Source organism: Clarias gariepinus, chromosome 23 (assembly GCF_024256425.1).
Source record: "Clarias gariepinus isolate MV-2021 ecotype Netherlands chromosome 23, CGAR_prim_01v2, whole genome shotgun sequence".
Classification (NCBI taxonomy): Eukaryota; Metazoa; Chordata; class Actinopteri; order Siluriformes; family Clariidae; genus Clarias; species Clarias gariepinus.
Window position 1 is genome coordinate 14126916 of NC_071122.1, and position 20445 is coordinate 14147360.

General features: G+C 36.6%; 1 protein-coding gene across 2 annotated transcripts; it reads right to left on the reverse strand.

Annotated features, from left to right (window-relative positions):
* Positions 1-1749: 1749 nt before the first annotated feature.
* On the reverse strand, positions 1750-19951 carry sarnp (SAP domain containing ribonucleoprotein). 2 transcript variants are annotated; one of them, XM_053483736.1, is made up of 12 exons: positions 19845-19951; positions 18389-18488; positions 16441-16484; positions 15809-15862; positions 15670-15722; positions 13505-13556; positions 11271-11344; positions 10435-10469; positions 10319-10344; positions 8860-8928; positions 2077-2163; positions 1750-1928 (listed from the first exon to the last, which is right to left on the reverse strand). In XM_053483736.1, exons 1-12 carry the CDS (start codon positions 19875-19877, stop codon positions 1887-1889), a joined length of 669 nt encoding a protein of 222 aa, XP_053339711.1. In that variant the 5' UTR covers positions 19878-19951; the 3' UTR covers positions 1750-1886. The 2 variants fall into 2 exon arrangements, with proteins under 2 accessions (XP_053339711.1, XP_053339713.1); XM_053483738.1 differs by lacking the exon at positions 15809-15862 and having other exon boundaries at positions 19845-19950.
* Between the last annotated feature and the right edge of the window lie 494 nt (positions 19952-20445).

A 20445-nucleotide genomic window follows, 5' to 3' on the forward strand; every position in this document is an offset into this window, starting at 1 on the left:
ATTCTCTTAAATCAGAACACCACAGATCATTTAGTACCTTAAACAGACTTGTTCAAGTGGCTGAAGACCATATAAGTTACCTATAACTGATAAAGGTTATTGCAGAACCTTAAACAGAGCTAAATGATGTTGCTACTTTGTGCTAGCAGATGTAATTAGAAATTATAAGATGAGATTGTGATTGAGACATGACCCGTACCTTACATTATGTATTTGTATCTTCTGCTTGTAATAAAGTGTGATGGTCTCTGCTCATATTCAGGCAGAAATGCAATCAATGTCTTTTAAGGCGAGTGTGTAATAACACATACTTTAGACATGCTTACTTGTTAGCTAAATAAGCCTCCAGTGGATAACTAAAGAAACAAACTTCAGAGATTAAACGTGCATAGGCTGATCAATTACATTAAATATGTAAAGGCAAGACACATGGGATTACAACTGCAGGGTTAGTATTATGATAAATGAATAGATTAAATTACTCACATTATCTTTACATAAAGTATGGGCACTTCTTGCATTCAAGCCAGCATGGACATTAAATGGACATTGGACACCAAGCCAAATCAGTGGAGAAAAGGACTGGAAAACTTTGTTCCATTTAATGCGTAATTAAACAAGCAAGGATGCTCTCATAATGTAAATAAGCATTTGGCATTTCAGCAGCTTGCATCGTTTCTCTGAGCAGGTTCTCCGCTTTAAAGAATCCTGTGTCTTTTTTGCTGTCTCATCCACTTTTTTTTTTTGATGTTGTGTAGATGAATGAATTATACATTTGTAGGTTGAAGTTTGTGCAAATGAATACTTTTTTTTCTTTTTTTGTTTGTTTTTTCTACAATAAATCATTTATTTAGCCAAACCAAGTGTTACGTGATTTTACTATTGGATTTCCATCACCAGAGGATCACTACTGCTGGATGGCATCACGTTGTCACACAAAGCAAACAGAAGCCATATCAAGTAGTGGTACTTGGCATGCAGTCCTGCTATTCATCATGCACAAAAATGTTAACATACAATACAAATTTTAGCTTTGGAAAGAAAAGAAATTACAGTTTTTATGATAAAACATTTTGACCTACTACCTAAGGGTTAATACTCTGGGTTAAATACGCAAAGTGGAAACAGAAGGCTGATGAGGGAATCCAGCCGTGGACGTGCTTTGTTTGCCTACGTATGAAGTGCAGCATGACCCAATTAGCGTCACCTGATAGCAGCGCCTCTCATCAAACTAATTTAGGGGATTTAAAGAACAAATGAGCCTCTTATGGATGCAAATAAAGCTAGGCCTCCCACCTTTGGCCCAGGAACTGACACAATGTTTGCAATCACTGCCAGTAGGGGACGTCTGAGTTTTAATGGAAGCACAATACTATTAGAAAAGCAATTAATTCATTTCCACTGGCCTTACAATTAACCTACATTAGGTTAAAAAAAAAAATATATATATATATATATATAACAGCAGTAGCCTTTAAAGTTTTACATAGCACCTCTCTATGATCAGGAACAATTAAACCTGTTCACAAATTTATTCAAGCCCTTGGTATTCTGATGACTGGCTGCCAACAAGTTCCTAAAAGCTTGTGAATGGGACAGTGATAGAGGTCAGTGGCAAGTGCCTAGAAGTGATTTGAAGTCAGCTGTTCAATATGGGTTTTAAAAATATATTCACGTTGTTCAACTGTATTTCTTGGTTGATTGTAAGCAAAAATAATATTGTGCTACAGATTTAGAAACAGACTGAAATCGACACAAATTTGGCAGATGTTTATTGTACAGAACTTGCAACATAATAAATGACTAAAGTAGCATAACGTTCCATGCTAGAAAGATAAGAAAAAAAAAAAAATACAAAAAAGTAAAAAAAAAAATGCTTATGTCAGTCACACGTTTCCAAACCGCTCTGCTCGTTTTCGCTTCTTCGCCTAAGAGGGGGGAAAAAAGGGCGCAAAACCATGTAACATAAAACCTAAAGCTAAAATAACAGAATATAAACTTGGGGTAAACCTTATCTTAGTTATAAAACAACTTTTATATTCTTATTCTAAAGTAATGAAAGCTCAAGCGTTGTACCTCCGAATCATCGGGTCCAACTGAGGCTGCGCCTGTGACGATTCCAAATCTCTCCTTTCTCTTTTTCATCTTTTCATCCTCTTCAACCTGCAGAAAGAACAAATGACGCTTCAATGTGCAACATTAATTTGAATATTTAAAACCTATAAACATGGTTTAAGTAATAGAACTTTCTCAAAGACCAGTTCCGTTTGCTCTGTTCCCTCGACCACTGTCCTGCACCTCCTACTCAGATGCTTGGGAAACTCTTGCCATCACTGAGTGCTCCATTTATGCACAAGAACAACCGAAGGCTTGACTTGGTCACTGTACCTTTCAACACTGAATGTTATATTTCTTGATAAGGTTATACATACAACATTTTAACATTTGACAAAACCTTGCTTTCACACTTTATTTAAACTGTATGGTCTTTATGTTTTATCTCAACAAAATTTTAACAGCTCAATGCTCAAACTACAAAAATATGTTTGTAAAAATAAATAATCTCTCCTGACTCGATGCCAGACCAACTGGTTTGTATGTTTTATAAACTGGGCTCCCCAAAACTGGGCAGTTAAAATAAAAAATACAAAATGTCACATGGTATGAGAAAGCTTGATTTCTGCTGTGGCATTCAGATGGTTGAATTAGGATCTGGTGCCAAACAGCATGAAACCATGAACCCAAACAGCATGATAATGTGCCATGTCAAAAAGCACAAATCTTAAACTGAACATGCCTTTCCCAGTCAGCAAATCTGAACTCTCTGAGCACTCTTGGAATGTGATAGGACAGATGTGATACAGTTACGCAGCATGAACGTTCAGTGGACAAGTCTGCAGCAATTGTACTATATGGTCAAAAGTACATGCACTTGTAAGTATTGGACATCCCATTATAAAGCCATAATAATGACAATTATAACACTGACTTCCCATTGCTACAATAAACAAGCTTCCACTATTCTGGAATGGTTTTCCACTAGATTATGAACCATAGCTATGCACTGATGCTGAGCATTGATGGGGGGGATAAATAAATAAATGGCACAGGAGAGACAGTCTATACAATTGCGCCTTTCCAGATTTGTGGCACATGTTGGGAGAATTCATAAACATGGGTGATATGGTGAGAAGTCTACATTCTTTTGATCATATGCGATGCATGTGAACTTGAATGATTCCACCACCATGTATGTAGTGAGGATACTCTGAGGGAAAGGGGGGGGGATCCTACCTAGTATTAGTATGGTGGCTTGTAATAAAGTGGCAAGTAGGGGTGTGTGTGTGTGTGTGTGTGTGTGTGTGTGTGTGTGTGTGTGTGTATATATATATATATATATATATATATATATATATATATATATATATATATATATATATATGTACATGTCTGTTGACCTCTATGATAATTTACTGTACAAATAAAACAATTTTTATTTGAATTACTAAACAGGTAAACTGACAAATAAAACTGATTGAAATTAATTTCATTAAAACACATTTACAAAACAAACAAACAATACAAATAAGGATAAATCAGTTCGTCCCTGATGAGCAAGCTGGGGATGGAAAGGAAAAACTCAGACAAGAGAACGAAACCTTGATAGGAACCAGGCTCAAAGGGGAACCCATCCTTATTTGGGTAATACCAGATAATATGATCATAAATCAATCCCTGCTATGTGCTATAAGGTTAAACGTTTAATTACATAACAGGAACGATGTTAAAATTTACAGTAAGTCCACTTTTACTGATGGAGGATCGGGTATAAAACTGTTTATGGCAACTTAATTCCTAAAACTAATTATATAATAGAGAATGCGCTCTAGAACTACTTTATACCTCGATTTATAGACACTAAGATGCATAAAAAAAAAAAAAAGTTTTTTTTTTATATAGTATATAAAATCGGGATATTGGTTTTGGAAAATTGTTTAAATACCAAATGGCTAATGAATTACTCCTGGGTGAGGACCAAACTGTGGGGGAGGGGAGAAGGTCACAGGTTACATGCAACCCTAGGTATGCATTTAATGATTAGCAGCTTTGTGTGGATTAGATTCTGCCTTGCATGTGAATTGTATTGGATAAAAAAAATAAATAAATAAAAAGCAAAAAATAAATATGCTAAAAGGTCACAAAAATAACCTTCACTTATTAGGTGGTCAAATGGTCAGTCAAGTTAAGGACAAACATTTAAACAGATTTGTATTTATGAGGATTACAAAAAACAAGCTGAAAACTGAATCAAATGTCAACTGTTTTCAAATAGTGAACTTTATCAACATGTACGACTCAAAAATAAGACCTCAATTCCACATTTAATCATTTTATAATGATTGAATAAAGCATAGTAAATCCGAAATCAATTATAGTCCATCTTGTATTATTATAGTCCTTTTATTTATAACCAGCATAACTTAAACTGAAAGCGAAAGGGAGAAGGCCTTTTCTCAACGGAAATGTTCTGCCACAGCTTTTTTGGAAACAAGTTACTTTTTAGCGTGACTTCTGAAATGGGCAGCGTTTCTTTAAGCCAGGATTTGGCTGAATAGCTCTGTGGGTCTCCATAGTTGTCGAGGCCAAAGCAGCGGGCACAGCGTGGCCTCAACTCTCCCAGCGTTCATACAGTGCAGCCAATCTCATTTCCATCTCCTGAGATCATCAAGTTCATTTTGTAGCACACCCCCCAGCCTTTCTTTTCTCTCATCGTGTTTTCTTTTTGCATTCCCAAACAATATTGGGACGATCGCAGGGCCTCTCCATGTTGTCCAAGGCCTTGGCTCTGTCTATTCAAAAAGCCTTTCGAGAACAGATTGAATTAGTGGCTGAAACAGTTTGAAGAAGTTTTAGATTGAAAACGTTTTTCATACCAATGAGTAAAAACCCACCGAGGCTCGCAACTAGAGATGACATTTTCCTGCATGTTAAATACACTCTCCCCTGTGCAAAATGGGTTCAGCTGTAGAAGTGCTGATTACAAAAGAGGTCAAATTCAACCTGATGAGCTTACGTAAGCTTACAGAAAATGGGTTTGTCAAATCTACATATGCTGCATAAAATAACTTTCTTTACATTCTTTCTTTACTTCATCAAAATGATTCATCCCCCACTGTTTAATTGGCCAGTCTTGTAATTATGTGACATCATGACTTGCATTGTGCAAAAAGCAGGGCATATGGTGTGTGAAAGCGTGCGTGTGCGTGCATAATGACGGCAGGACAAGAGGCTATTCTGCCAGCTGATAATGCGCATTATGGGGCTCAGGTTCAAAGGCACAGGACAAAGTGAGTAAATGCATGTCATTATATACAAAGAAATTCATTTATTTAACTCAAGCTTCTATAAAACTTTGGTGCCAAATAAGAACAGCAATTAAAACTAACAAGGTGTAGGCTGTAATGTTGATTTGAGATCTGGCTGGTACAACTACAGGAAAATTCCAGCCAGTAGGTGTCTATTTTTGTCTGTGCAAAAAAGAACAAAAAAGTAATCGTTTTGATTTAAATAATCAATTACTGCAGTAATTATCCAAATCAAGCACTCAAATATTTAAGACATTTCAGCTGGCAAAAATTCTTTTAACTCTTTATTTCTTAAACGTGTCAAACAAAGAAAACTAAAGAAATGTAGAGATCACTTAAATACTTGGAAAATCACATTTACACTTAATATTGACCGTAAGTACATTTCTACTTGCACAATGTAATGAGTGTGTGGCCATAAGAAAACCACTTGTTGATAAGGCTTGAATTTGCTCTGGAGCATAAAGATTGGAACAATGGAAGAGTTCATGTGGTCCGGGGATAAAGATTTACCATATTCCAGAGCAAAAAATAAAAAGTTAGCGCATGAGGTGATGGAACGATGCATGGTGGCCGCTGTACAAGACCCTGAAGGCAGTTTTATGACCTGGACATACTTTAGGTGGTCAGGTGTAGATTGAGAACATTTATGTGGCAATAAAATAAAGTCAGATGATGGGATAACCCAGTCATTCAGGTCATGTAAGCATTTCTACTTCTCTGATGGTACAGGCATTTGAGGACTCAAATTGTAAAAGAGTGGGTCTGGAAGCATGAATCCTTTTTATCATTTTCAATTCTGGCTTAAGTTTTTGTGATGTGCTGTAGAAAACTTCACTGGAGTTCCAGACAAAAATAAATGTTAAGAGGTTGCACCAGGTTATTGATGCAATGCCATGGCGAAAACATACCACAGTCAAAACTAAAGGCCAATTAAATATTATTTGCAGTGTATGTTACAACACCTTAAAACTCCAGGTAATGATTTAAAAACATTTACCAAATAAACAAAAATTACCAATGATTTAGTCTTAAATAGGCCAAGAAAAGAAGAAAAATAACCTGGCTATTACAAGTTTTAAATGGCAGGTTTCCAAACATTTTTAGCTAGCAGACTTGTACATTAAATAAACACATAACGTGTAAATATTTGGTGCAGCTATTATTTATTTAATATCAGAAAGCTGTTAATTATCTTACAGTCTAAGTGTAAAAACTTTAAGAGGAGGCAAGGAATTTTAATGTTTCTGAGACGGCTGATATTTGGATTGAGCCTATATGTATATTTTTTACATCAAAATCAAGAACTACCAGATGTTTAAATTTTGCCAACAAAAACCTGTCAAGCCTAATGTAAATGGCCTCCAGTCCAACTGGACATTCAACAAATTGTTCATATCAACATCATAAATGCAGACAAATGCTGGTACTTTTTCTTTCTTTCTTTCTAAATCACAACCTAGCTAGCATCAGTGGCAAGAACTACAAACCAATCCCTGCACAGTAGCTGGAAATAGTGCTGCATTCAACTAGTGGTCGAACTCATAATTCCTGGCCTCAAATTATCCACTTGGAGACTTCAGATGGTCTGAACTTCAGATTCCTCCATGTACAAAAAGCAAAAAAAAAAAAAAAAAAAAAATGGCTGCACAAAACAGGACTTTACTTTGTTTACTTTAGATATACAAGTATTCACATTAAATCAGTCAATACAAGTATAAGAATGTAATACTACAATTGTATTGAAGTTTCTACAGGCAGCAGATTGACCATCTCTACCACAGAGCACATTCATAGAGCACATTCATTTGAACCTGTACAACTGCACATTGTCAAGGCTTATTTTGACATTACAGGTGAAATAAGGTTAAAGGCCAGGGACACTCTGACTAGCAGGGGCTTGAGAGTTATAGAAGAAGGGAAAGGGGGGTAGGGGGTAAAAGACATTCATCAATTCAACCAGTTTTCCATAGTACTTAAAAATGCATGGCACATGGCAGGTCTCTCAAAACAAAAAGTATTTAAAAGTCTTTTATTCTATTTTACCTCAACCAGCTTTTCTAAGGATTCTCTTTTTTTAGGGGGTTTCTGGGTGTTGGGGAGTGATTTACAATCTGTCGAATGATTACGCTGATGGCGAAGAAGAGTGGGCCCCATCTCTTGTCCACTAGGTTCCCTGTCCATCCCCCCTCTTCGCCCCCTGGGAGGAGGTGTGTTGCGCTGCGGCCCCACTAAATCAACATTGTTATAATGATGTGTCACACTTGACCCTGTGCAGCTCTGCACGCTCATGCGGGTGTCAGGACCCACAATGGGCGGCCCTCCATCTCGCACACACTCGAGATGCATTTTGATTCATGGGAGAGCCTGGCTCTGTCACGAGAAAATTACCTCTATCAAAATGCCAACGTTTTTACATTGATCAACTCGCTCACCCGCGATCCTCAAAACCCCTCTGCCTCACATCTCTCAACCAGTCTTCAAAATAAACCGGACAAAAGATTCACGTTCATCCTGTTACCTAACAATCCAATTTAAAATCATTACATCCCTACAGTAACGTTTAAATCAACATGTGTGACCTGGCCAACTATATAACTTAAACACAAAGTTAGTAAGTAAATAAAAGCAAAAGCAAGCAATCACAAGAAGTCAAAAATAACTTCTTGTCTCTGTTTAGCAATTTACAATTTGGCAACCATAATTTCTAGTTCCTTGTGAGGTTTTGGATAGCAGTCAGCATATTTACTAGTGTATTATTAACCTATAACTAAAGTTTGCTAGTCAGCTAAAACATCTAGAGGTAAACTGATGGATTGAATATTATAATGTTTTATTAAATCCATCAGTTTGCATGATGGATTTTTCTTTTTTTGCCTAACATTTTTTTGCCAATGTTTAGGTGCTTCAAGTGCTAATAACTGGATAATTTTAAGGATGAAAACCACAGCAGTAGTTTCAATTAACCAATTTACCTTATTACCGAACCTTAACCAAATCACTGAACATAATGGTCCATCAAAGACAAAGTCAAGGCATCAGCGCCACCTAGTGTTTTACTATACGCAAGATTGTTTAAAACAGCAAAAAAAAAAAAAAAAAACACTAGTATTTAAAAAGTTACTAGAAACAATTTATAAATGGTATTAAAATCATTTTTTAAATGATTTTTGCTAGGACTGGGCAATTACGTCTTAATGACACTTCAATGAAAGGCATTTCAACAAGAACTCAGACATTTTGTTCATTACCCATGAAAGATTTTTATGTGCATCGGTCTGACAGGACGGAAGGTAAAAGGGCGGGTTTATATGAGAGTCATATAAAAAAGAAAAAACATTATAATGCTTAAGGATTTAAACATTCATCAACTCGCTCAACCTTTCCTTAAAAGAAGAAACCTTGTTTGTCTGTTTTTCTTTGTGCCATGTTTTGTCCCCTGGGTCAAGTGGTGTCATGTGTCATGCCTTTCCACTTAAAAATTTTGACTTACCTTCTTAGACACAGAAGAGACGTTCATGCCAAAACGCTCTGCTCTCTTCTTCAAGACCTCAACATCGACCTAAGGACAGGCAATGTTTTTTTATTAGTATTTATAAAATATACAATCAGTTAGCTGAGTATGCATACTGAGAAACTGAATATACAGTAACTTTTCAAGCAAACTATGATCTTTGATTAACCTTCTAACCAGGGGTTGTAAATATGGCATAGTACATTTGACTATAACAGTATGGTACAGTTCCAATGACTATCATAAGCAATAAACAGATTTAAAATAGTTTTTCGAAAGATATTTATACAATTAAAAGCATTAGTGCTAAACAAAACCATTGTCAAGTAGTACATGGCCCAAGGACGTAATTCTAAGGTGGCCTTGGAATACACACAAGCTATAGAAGCAAAAGTTACCAGCACACCAATGACGGTATATAAAAAAATATAGAAGGGAAAAAAAAAGTTGGCACACTAGAAGTGTGGATTGTGTATTCAATGGATGCTGCAATCGTTTTGGGTGGTAGTGCTAACCTAGAGTACAACATCAAAATCTTGTGTACAATTATGCTGAATAACAAGGAAGCCCTGGTGGTTATGCAGAGGAACATAGAGCCCCCTTTTTTTTTTTACCCCTCCCAAACCTTACAGAACACCTAGATAACACATACCAATATAGCCAGAGACAAGTCATGCAAACCTTGAATAACCCAGACAAAATGCATCTCAGGTAGTGGCACAGCTCTAATAAAAGTCCATGATGGGGAGATGCTACATTGTTAAGTGGCATGGGAGTCCAGCTTACTTATACCCAACATCCCTAAAACAGCATACTGAACTCAAGTCAGAAGTTTAAATGGCTACCATCTGGTCCAAATAACCTTATCGGGCATGTATAGCACGGAATGCTTACGAGTACAAGGTCAACAGATGGATTCACAAATTTATGCAATATGACCTTTGGTAAAAATCCCAGATTTCAAGAAACTCCCCAAGCCTCGTACAGGACATCTGGAAAAGGATGGCAAATGAGTAGCTAAATGCAAGAGTTCAATCCTCATAAGGGAAGGTAACACTCGATAACAAAGGAAAAAGTCAATGACTGATGACATGATGGTGGTATTTATCACTGCACCATGCCTCACTTAAATGACCGTGTTGGATGATTAGGCCGTGACGTTTGGGCATACGCACAAGGTGGTATCCAGATGTTATACATCACCACCAGTGGTAAAATGGAAGGAAACTGAACAAGTTCCAGGCTTTACTGTTTTGCTACTTAATTCATTTAGCTCCTTTATTTAAAAAAAAAAAAAAAAAAAAAAAACAGTGCCTCTTAAAACTACACAAGTTTTTTTTCCTCCTTTTTTTCTAAGCAGGTCCATTTCACATGTCAATATCACATTACATTCTTATTTTCTCTTAAGTCTTTGGATAGATGAATTAGGTATACTTACATTAGATTTTGAAAGAGCAGAGATTTCTGTAAAACAGAACAGCGGCAATCAGAGCAGGATTATTTTTTTAATCTTTTTTTTGTACTAAAATGTGTACATCAGATGTGTGATCTTACCTCCGGAGGGTGCCGATGTTGCTGGCAGTCCAAATCTTGGAGATAGCAAAGTACATTTATATTTTATAAATATAAATACATACTAATATAATAAAAATACAAACGGACAGTCATGCATGTTAAGAGATCAAACTAGTGTGCCTCACTGGCAATTAAATTTCCAAAAGGTTACAGTTAATTACTTCATCATAAACATTATGGCATTGTTTTCCGGTTTTGCTCTAAGTGGCTATGGCTAAGTTTTAACACCGGGTACACAGTGGGCTTTGCAGGGGTTTTAAGGACCATTCAAATTAACAATAATTTTGACATTGCAGCATTTCAAATAAACCCAATTTTTATAATCATAAATAATTTTATAAATAATTTTATTGTATAAAAAACAATTTTCCATTCTGTGACGAACAAAATAGAGCAATAGGCTAAAAAAAAAAAAATCAGCATTTTAAATTGTTCTTTTCTAGACTATCATTATTGTAGGTCTGCTACCCTATATGTGCATTCTACATTAGCACAATGAAATCTTGTGTTTGGCTATTCGTAAATGTTATAGCATGCCACTGAGACTTGTTCCATTTTGAAAGTGAGCCGTAAACGTTACTAGGTCTGACCTATAAAGATTGTTGGAGCATGTTATAGAATAAGTGTAGCCGAAATGTCTAATTACCCTAAGGTAAAGAAAAAAGAGAAGCCTGTCTGAAAAAAGAAAAAAAAAAACTCAGAGTCCCTACAGGGATAATTTGTTGAATGTGATTGGTTACAAAAGTCTTAAAAACTCTGCAAAACAGATTCTCCACTTCCAATCCATTTAAAATACTCTTTTATTGGGTCCTCACCTTGCAGCACGTGCAGCCTTCTTGCTGTCTGAGGTTGGAGGAAGATTAAAGCGTTCTGCTCTTTTCTGTAATTTCTGAAATTGTAAAACAGTTAAATGTCAAAATCGCATACCTTCATCATGTGTTGATGTATTTGTAAACATAGATAAAGGTATACAATGGAATTTAAACATATGACATGGAATTTAAACACATGACTGCAGAAAATCATTTCAAAATTATAGATTATTGGATTATATTTTGTTTTATATCTGAAATGTTTTTAAATAAATTTTCTACATAGTTTTTTTTCTTGGGGTTTAGAGGGCAAAGCAAGAGGGGGGGGGTTCAATGGTCTGATTTGATAATCTTATTATAAAGAAATAAAATAGAAGCTTCATAAGGTTTTAATACTTGACTAAGGATGACACAGTAGCATACAAATGACTACATGACTACTATCACTTGGCTGGTTCCTGCCACACAGCTTTTAAGGCTTTAGTACTAATTTATACTTTTTCACAATTATGACTCTGCACTATTAGCAAATTAGGTTAATTCTTTAATCTGTTTTGTGACCAAGCTTTAGCTCTTTCTACAATCATTTACCAGTTTTACTTGGTCGCTTTTTATTCATGTTTAGACATTTGGATACATCTCCAACATGTGTGTACAAAAAAAAAAAAAGAAAGAAAAGGGGAAAAAAATCCCTGCTTTTTTTTCTTTATTCATTTTTGTATCAAGCATTTCACAAGAGTATTTCATTTACAGTCACTAAACTAATGCATTTGGAGGAGTGAAATAAAAGGTGCTTAAGACATGAATAATGTACTCAGAGGTATTTCAGCTAAAACATTAACACACTTTGGGGGAGCCCTTAGAGCTGTTAACTTCTTATAATACAGGGGGGCAGATAAGTATTTAGTCAGCCACCAACTGTGCAAGTTCTGCCACTTAAAAAAGATAATGGAAGCCTGTAATTTTCATCATAGGTATACCTCAACTATGAGAAACAAAATAATAAAAAAGAAATCACATTGTATGATTTTTAAAGAATTAACTGGTAAATTCCTCTGTAAAATAAGTATTTGGTCACCTGCAAACAAGCAAGATTTCTGGCTGTCACAGACCTGTAACTTCTTTAAGAGGTTCCTCTGTCATCCACTTGTTACCTGTATTAATGGCATCTTCTTCAAACTCATTATCAATATAAAAGACACCTGCAGGGAGTGACCTGCAAAGAGCTGGGACCAAAATAACAAAGGCTACCATCACTAACACACTGTGCCGCCAGGTATACTTAAATTCTGCAGTGCCAGACATGTCCCCCTGTTTAAGCCAGTACATGTCCAGGCCCGTCTGAAGTTGGATTGCATTTGGATGATCCGGAAGAGGATTGGGAGAATGTCATACGGTCAGAAAAAAACCAAAATAGAACTTCTTGATAAAAACTAAACTTTTTTTTTTGTTGTTGCTGAGTTGCATCCAAAGAACACCATGCCTACATGATGGTGGAAACATCATGCTTTGGGCTGTTTTCCTGCAAAGCGACCAGGACGACTGATCCGTGTAAAGGAAAAAAAGAAATGGGGTCATGTATCGTGAGATTTTGAATGAAAACCTCCTTCCATCATCAAGGGCATTGAAGATGAAACGTGGCTGGGTCTTTCAGCATGACAATGATTCCAAACACACCACTTGGAAAACTAAGAGTGGCTTTATAAGAAGCATTTCAAGGTCCTGGAGTGGTCTAGTCAGTCTCCAGATCTCAACCCCATAGAAAATCTTTGGAGGGAGTTGAAAGTCCTTCTTGCCCAGCGACAGCCCCAAAACATCACTGCTCTAGAGGAGATCTGCATGGAGGAATGGGCCAAAATACCAGCAACAGTGTGTGAAAACCTTGTGAAGACTTGGAGAAATCGTTTGACATCGGTCCTCGCCAATAAGGGGTAATACTTTGTTATATAAAATGAAATTTTATTATCGACCAAATACTTATTGTCCCCCATAATTTGCAAATAAATTCTTTTAAAATCCTACTATGTGTTGTTCATGATCTTTTTTTTTCTTATTTCGTCTCTCATGGTTGAGGTATACCTATGATGAAATGACAGGCCTCTATCATCTTTTTAAGTGGAAGAACTTGCACAATTGGTGGCTGACTAAATACCTTTTTGCCGCACTGGATATGGGACCTGTAAGCAAGTTTAAGTGTATAAAATGTTTGCACTGTGTGGTTAAAAAAAAAAAAATACCTCATCAGTTGGTTCATCAAAGGTGATTTTCACAACTTTTTTTGCTGGCTCCCTGCACAAAGAAATAAACATAAAAATTAATAAATGTGTAAAACTGCAGTTAAGGTCTGGGATTAAACGTAAATATACAAGTACTGAAAAGTTAGAAAAATCACTGATGTCAGCCTGTACATGTATTGTGTAGCGTAAAGGGTCTTTAATCTCATCAGCAAAAAGCTGGTTCGGCCAATGTATTATACTGACTGAATGTGTTAGTCAAACACAAACAAAACACAACTCACTTTTGTGAGATACTGTATATTATCATACATCCATTTTATATAAAAGTCAGCCTAATAAAGTTGAGAAATGTGTAAATGACTTATAAGACTTGATGTTAATTAACTTCTGCTTAATCCTGACAAGACAGAAGTTCTGGTACTAGGACCACATGCAGTTGGAAGTGAGCTTTTTAATCACACAGTAACCAAGTTCCATCAAGTACACCTTAATGTAATTATAGATTCCAATTTGTCATTCAAAGCTCATGCCTATAATAATATTTCTAGCATAGCATTCTTTCATCTTAAAAAGAAATGCCAAGATAAGGAATACATGATCACTAAACAATGCAAAATATTTGTTCATGATTTCATCACCTCTAGGTTGGACTATTATAACGCCTTATTCTCTGGTTATTCATCTAGGTGCTAAACAAGCTTCAGTTAGTCCAGAACGCAGCAGCGAGTCTCCTCACTAAAACCAGAAGATACAACCACATCACCCCTGTCTTATCCACACTGCACTGGCTCCCCGTGAAATTTTGTATCGATTCAAAAATATTACTTTTGACGTATAAAGCACTAAATGGCCTCGTGCCGCAGTATTCGAGAGATGTGCCTTAGGTAAAGAAGCAGATCTGGGGGACTCATGGCTTTAGAGTATTATGGTAAACTGGTATGTTTAGAAGCTATCTTCCCCACTCTCATTGGTCACTCGGTTTGTTGACATTTCCACTTTACCATAAAGACAGTCCTGGCCTGCAGACAGCTGTCCTTTGAAAACTTGTGACTGCAATTTCCTACATTCTACCTAAACCTCCAATAACGAATAAACTCCATATTAACCTAAAGACATCAAAATACATATTAAACTTTCAGCTGCCCAACACACAGTATCACTTCACAACAATCTCTTCTCGGCCATCTGTTATCACCCAAACAAGGATGGGTTCCCTGTTGAGTCTGGTACCTCTCAAGTGTTCTTCCTATTGCCATCTCAGGGAGCTTTTTCCTAGCCACCTTCGCCCTATACGTGCTCATCAGGGACACTATTTTTGATTCATTCACATTTTCCACATTTCATACAGATTTTCATAATTTTCTTTTGATTCTGTAAAGCTGCTTTGTGACAATGCTTACTGTTGATATACAAATAAAATCGAATATAAGTAAGTCCCCTACCTACAAACGAGTTTTGTTCCCAGAGCTTGTTCGAAGGTTCAGTTTGTTTGTAAGTCCAACAAACATTGTCCAAATACTAGGATACTAACACAATGGCCTAGACACAGTATATAACAGTACAATGTGCTTGAGAATTGTGCCGGTGGTTGAAAAATTCGTGTTTAAGGAACGAGCAACGTCTGCCATCTTTTCACCTAGCTCCATTCACACAATTATTTTCACTTTTGCCCCCATCGCTATTGCTTGGAAAGACATCGCTGTTGCTTTTACGCTTGCCTTCAGACACCCTGGGGTGCATATAGCTTTCTGATCTAATTTTCGCGATTGGACTGGTCAATGTCACATTTTTATGTCTCTGTGAAATAAACTAACAAAAAAATAAAATAAAAAAATAAATAACATGCACGAACGCCTGCTCGAATCTTCAAAAGTTTGTAACTCAAATGTTCATATGTACAAGATTAACTGTAGTTTAAAATGGAGATAGGTAGATACAGACACACACACACCTATATATCCATCTTCTCCATTTAAGAACATTAATAAAATATGTAAATTCATACATGCTCTCATTAGAAAGCACAAACACCTGCTCTAACAGGCCTTCATGAAAATGCTCCATCTGCTAGGCAGGTTAGATAGATAGTATATCTCTGCATAAATATAAAAAAAGAATTACAAACCAATGTTCTGTTCTTGATAATATCTGTAATGTATACATACACATCAGGTTCTGGCGACTCCTCCGGAGCTTCTGGCTCAGGTGCTGCTGCCTCCTGAAAGAAATGTAATTCTTCTTTAGCAAGCTTCACTATAAAAAAATATTATAAATTATATAACTCCCAAGGTAATTCTTTTTTACCTTTTGTAAATGTGAATTCTCTAGAAGGCCCCCCTCACTCAGAGTTTTCAGATCCTTTCAAGTTTTCCACGAAACACAAAACACTTAACTCTTCTTCTAAATACTATTACCATATAAATAATTAAATTCTGACAGTATACACTAGAGAATAATTAAACCTTTTTAAATGTTTTAATCATTAGTTTTCAGATACATGTACAAGCTCTCTACACAAGTATTATAGTAATGTAGGATTTTTCTATCATAGGCAACACACAAGGATTAGACTTTAAAGGATTGTTTCCATTAAATATGGTATCAAATAAAGATGATTTTTGTATTAAGATGTTAGACACCATTGGATGTAACTGTGGTTCTGCAATCACTTAACAAGGGCGTTCCAATAGAGGTGACATTGCATGAAAATATTTAAAGCACTTATGACTTCGCTTTCATGAACCGAGTTGTGAGATCATCTAGAACTGATCTAGATTCTTAAGCTCGTAGTCAATCAGTTTATCTATCTGTATAAAAAAACTGAAATTCTGTTTGTTTGTATGGATGGCCGAGCTGTGTTTGTAGAGGGAGGAGAAGGGGCTGCTGAAACATTGGAGCAGCGTGAGGAGCGGAAGCAAGCAAGACTGCATGCTTACCTCTGTAAACTCTTCTAAAACTTCTTCCTCATTGACGTCATCTTCTGAAAATGTAACATTTATTAGATAGATTATAAAAAACAAACCCTATCATTAATTCATAAAATGGTAACATCAAGAGGCAGCAAGAAACGTCTTATACAAGTTGCATACATGTATATAACATAAATACATTAAAAAAACATTTATAAATCCATCTTAAATTGAACCACTTATTTTGTTTTCATAATAGACAGGCTAGGAGAATGGGTTCGCTGTTGAGTTGGGTTCCTCTCCAGGTCTCTTCCTATTGCCATCTCAGGGAGTTTTTTCCTTGCCCGTTATGTCATACAGACAAACTTGATTTGAGTTACATCTTTGTGCTTGTATATCTTACACGATTATCCTCTCTTTAATTCCACACTATACAGAAACGATCTAAAAATCAGGTCATGTATTAGTCTTTTTTTTTAAGAAATATGTAGTGGTAGGAGGTTTAGCTATAGCCTATAAATGAGAGATGGTGCTCGTCTTTTTCCCCCATTTCTTACGATAAGGTAGAAATCTACAATCTATCAACAGCATTTGTATATAAAATATTTGCAGTTTTGAAAACTACTGCATGTGGGTTTCATATTCTGCAGGCCACATCAGAGCCATTATCAGACTGCCTGATTCACATGGAAATGGCTTGGAGTGAAGACATAGACCTGACAGAAACTCTAGTTATAGAGTTCCTGTAATGTGCAAGTGGTTCCTGGGAGGCCAGCGTTTTAGGAATAACAATGGGATGAAGGAGACAGGCCCTTCGCGGCTCCGGCATAATGAGAAAACTTTCTACCTTAATGGTATCCAAGCAGCAGTGACTGCTGTAGCAGGGTAGCAGGATATTATACAAGGAAATAAAGATCATTTTTACTCTCATAACTGTGTTCTGCTATTTTGCACAATAAAAAAAGTTCCACTTGAACACAGCTCTCAGTAAGGCAGCACTGTGTGCACAGAATTCTGGATTGGTCCGTCAGATTATTGTGTAATACTGCTGTATAAGATCAAATGAATCTCATTAGTTACACAAAATAAATTGCACAAATCTGCTTCAAAAGTCTAGGGCATTTTTAAAGCAGACAGTTACAACATGTCAGCTTTTAACTTTAACATTACAGAATCCTATTTAAACGTATGCTGAGCAAAATTAAAATAAGAAGCACACAACACATGTAGATTTCTTTCTTTTAAGATTTGGATTTTACAGGCACTATAAAATTCAACCCCGGATAATTAAAGCACTTTCTTCTGTTAAGGGTTTGAGTTATAAAAAAGTACCAGATGGTGTTTGAACATAGTACTTTGGTAAAGAAAAAAGGGAACTGGAGTTGCTCTAAAGGAAAATGGAAAAGAACACAATCCTCACGCTCAAAACTGATTTATTGCTCTTTGCCACCAAATTGAACCAGGTGCTAAGTTCATGTCTGGTGCTGGAGCTGGTTCAATAGTGAACCTCCTAAAAACTGGCTTTGCTTTGCCATGGGAAAGAGAGTCATTATTACATCATTGTATATGTCCATGTATGCTTTCTTAGCAATGCTAGCAGCATGGTTACGGGGAAAATTTAAAAAAGAGCTTCTGGCAAGCACAACATGGCTTTGCAAGTGGTCCTCCTGGCTTAATCATTATTGGAAAGCATTTAAGCTGCCTGTTATATATTAAGTCCATTATAATAATATAATTCAGTATTATAATCCCGCACCCAGACCCACACATAAGAGGTTCTTTGTTCTAGCCCAGCAAAGTATTGGTATGGTCATGAAACGGATTTTTCTGTCTGAGGGCCAATTTTTGTTCAAAATTAGGGACCACCTTCGAACTAGCTCTGGAATTACCTTGGTGGAATTAGTAGTACCAGCTTCATCGCTGGTGGTATTAGTGTAAATTGTAAGAGCAATCCCACATCACAAGTGGTACATACCGTGTTCATCAATGTACGCCTGCAGCCGTGCAATCAGATCCCCTTTGTTGCCCTTAACCTCGAGCCCGCGGAGCACACACTCCTGCTTCAACTCAGCTAACTACAAACAGCAACAAGCAATCAAGCACAGAGATATTAAATACATTAAGTTGTTATTCATATTAATATCATGGTTTAGAAATAACTCTGAAGAGGTCGATGACTAAGAGTTCAATGCAGTAGAATTAGTTTTAAAAATAATGCTCATAAAAGCCTTTCCTTTAACAAAGGGGGGGGGGGGTTGGGGGGGTAGGATAAGGTGTTGGACTGCTGATCGGGAGGTACCAAGTTCGAGTCCTAACTTTACAGAGCAGCAACTGTTGGATCTTTGAACAAGGTCTTCTCTCCAAGTCCTTAGTTATAATTGGTTGTCCAGCTGGCAACCCGACCCTATAAGTAACTGCTACAGAAATTATGAATATACAGTATCTCCAGGGTGGGGGGGTATCTAAGATTTTGCTGAGAAGTTTTAAGATATTAGTAATGCCTATATGTAAGTACATACACTATATGGATAAAAGTATTTGGCCAAACTTGCAATGATATCGTATCCAATTACATATACAGTAGTACCATGGCATACAAATACAGTCACCTTGAGAACTACAATTTTGCAAGAAATCTGCCTCAGCAGGCAAAGCATATTCAGCATATGAGCAACTGGGTTGGTCAGGAGTACTTCTGGTGGCGTGTGTGTCCGGGAGTTATTTAAAACCTGTTTGTGTCAGTGAAGCGAGTTTACATTTATTTTTTTTTTGCCACCAAATTGAAAACAAAGCATTGGCCAAGATACCCTGGTATGATGAAGCGTTAAGATCAACCCCTCACTGGGGTTAGGCGACCTGAACGAAACACCTGAATTTAATGACTAACAGATTCGGCCAAATACTTTTGTCTATGTAGCCTATGTATGTCAGGACGTACTCCGCGCATGCGCAAAAATATTGGCGTATATTATTTACAGCTTGCTTATTTTAAATCTCAATTACGTTTAAAAACGAGCAAAACAAAGTATTTTATCTATGGTCCGCTTAAACTAACTCGCAACAGTAGAAGTGGATATACTAGCTATGCTAAGCTAGGTTACTCGGCTAGCACGCTTTAGCTGGCAATCCTCACGTCGTTAAGATTCCTTTTACATGTTTTAAATTTATTTGAAAACATTTAATTTGTCATTATAATAGTAATAAAAAAGGATGGTTTTCAAATCAATAGTTATTTAGCGAGAGAGAGAGAGATTAGACATGTTATTGACGCTAACTTAGTGAATCCAAACTAGCAACTTCACACACAGTGACTACAAGTTTATTTAATTAATATTTAATGAACTAACGCTCGCATTATTGTCGCATTAGGTTTTAAAACATAACATTCCTAACTTAGCAGCCACTACAACTAACAAGTGTTTATTAACTACCTTTAGCTTTTGGAGTTCGATCACTTCAGCCATTTTCGGAGCTTCCCAAGTGTTTCCTCTTCCGTCTGGGATTTCCTCGCCGTCTTTCTTCTTCTCTAGTTGAACGCAAAACCGATATCGCCCCCTACCAAGGCTTAGGAGATTGTTTAGAAGTGATTCCAAAATACTAGGGAAACGCTAGGGAAACGCTTTTATAACGCTCGTATGTGTGTATAGTTCAAATGGTTTCCTAAATCCTTCTATTTATTATTGTTTTTTTTAAATAGAAAGCAGTATAGTTCTGTAGATCTTAGATCTACTGGGATATATGCTGCACGGTGGCTTACCGGTTAGCACAGTTGCCTTGCAGCTCCAAGGCCTGTGCGTGTGGAGTTTGCATGTTCTCCCTGTGCTTGGTGGGTTTCATCCCATAGTCCAAAGAGATACAGATTAGGTTAGTTGGCGTTCCCAAATTGCCTGTGGTGTGTAAATGAGCGTGTGAATGTTGACTGGAGCTCCTACCATGGACATAAAATGGCCTCCACAGTTTCTAAAAGGATGAATAGAACTAGGATATAGGTACAATGTGTACTAAAGGAAAGTTTAATCTCACTAACCAATA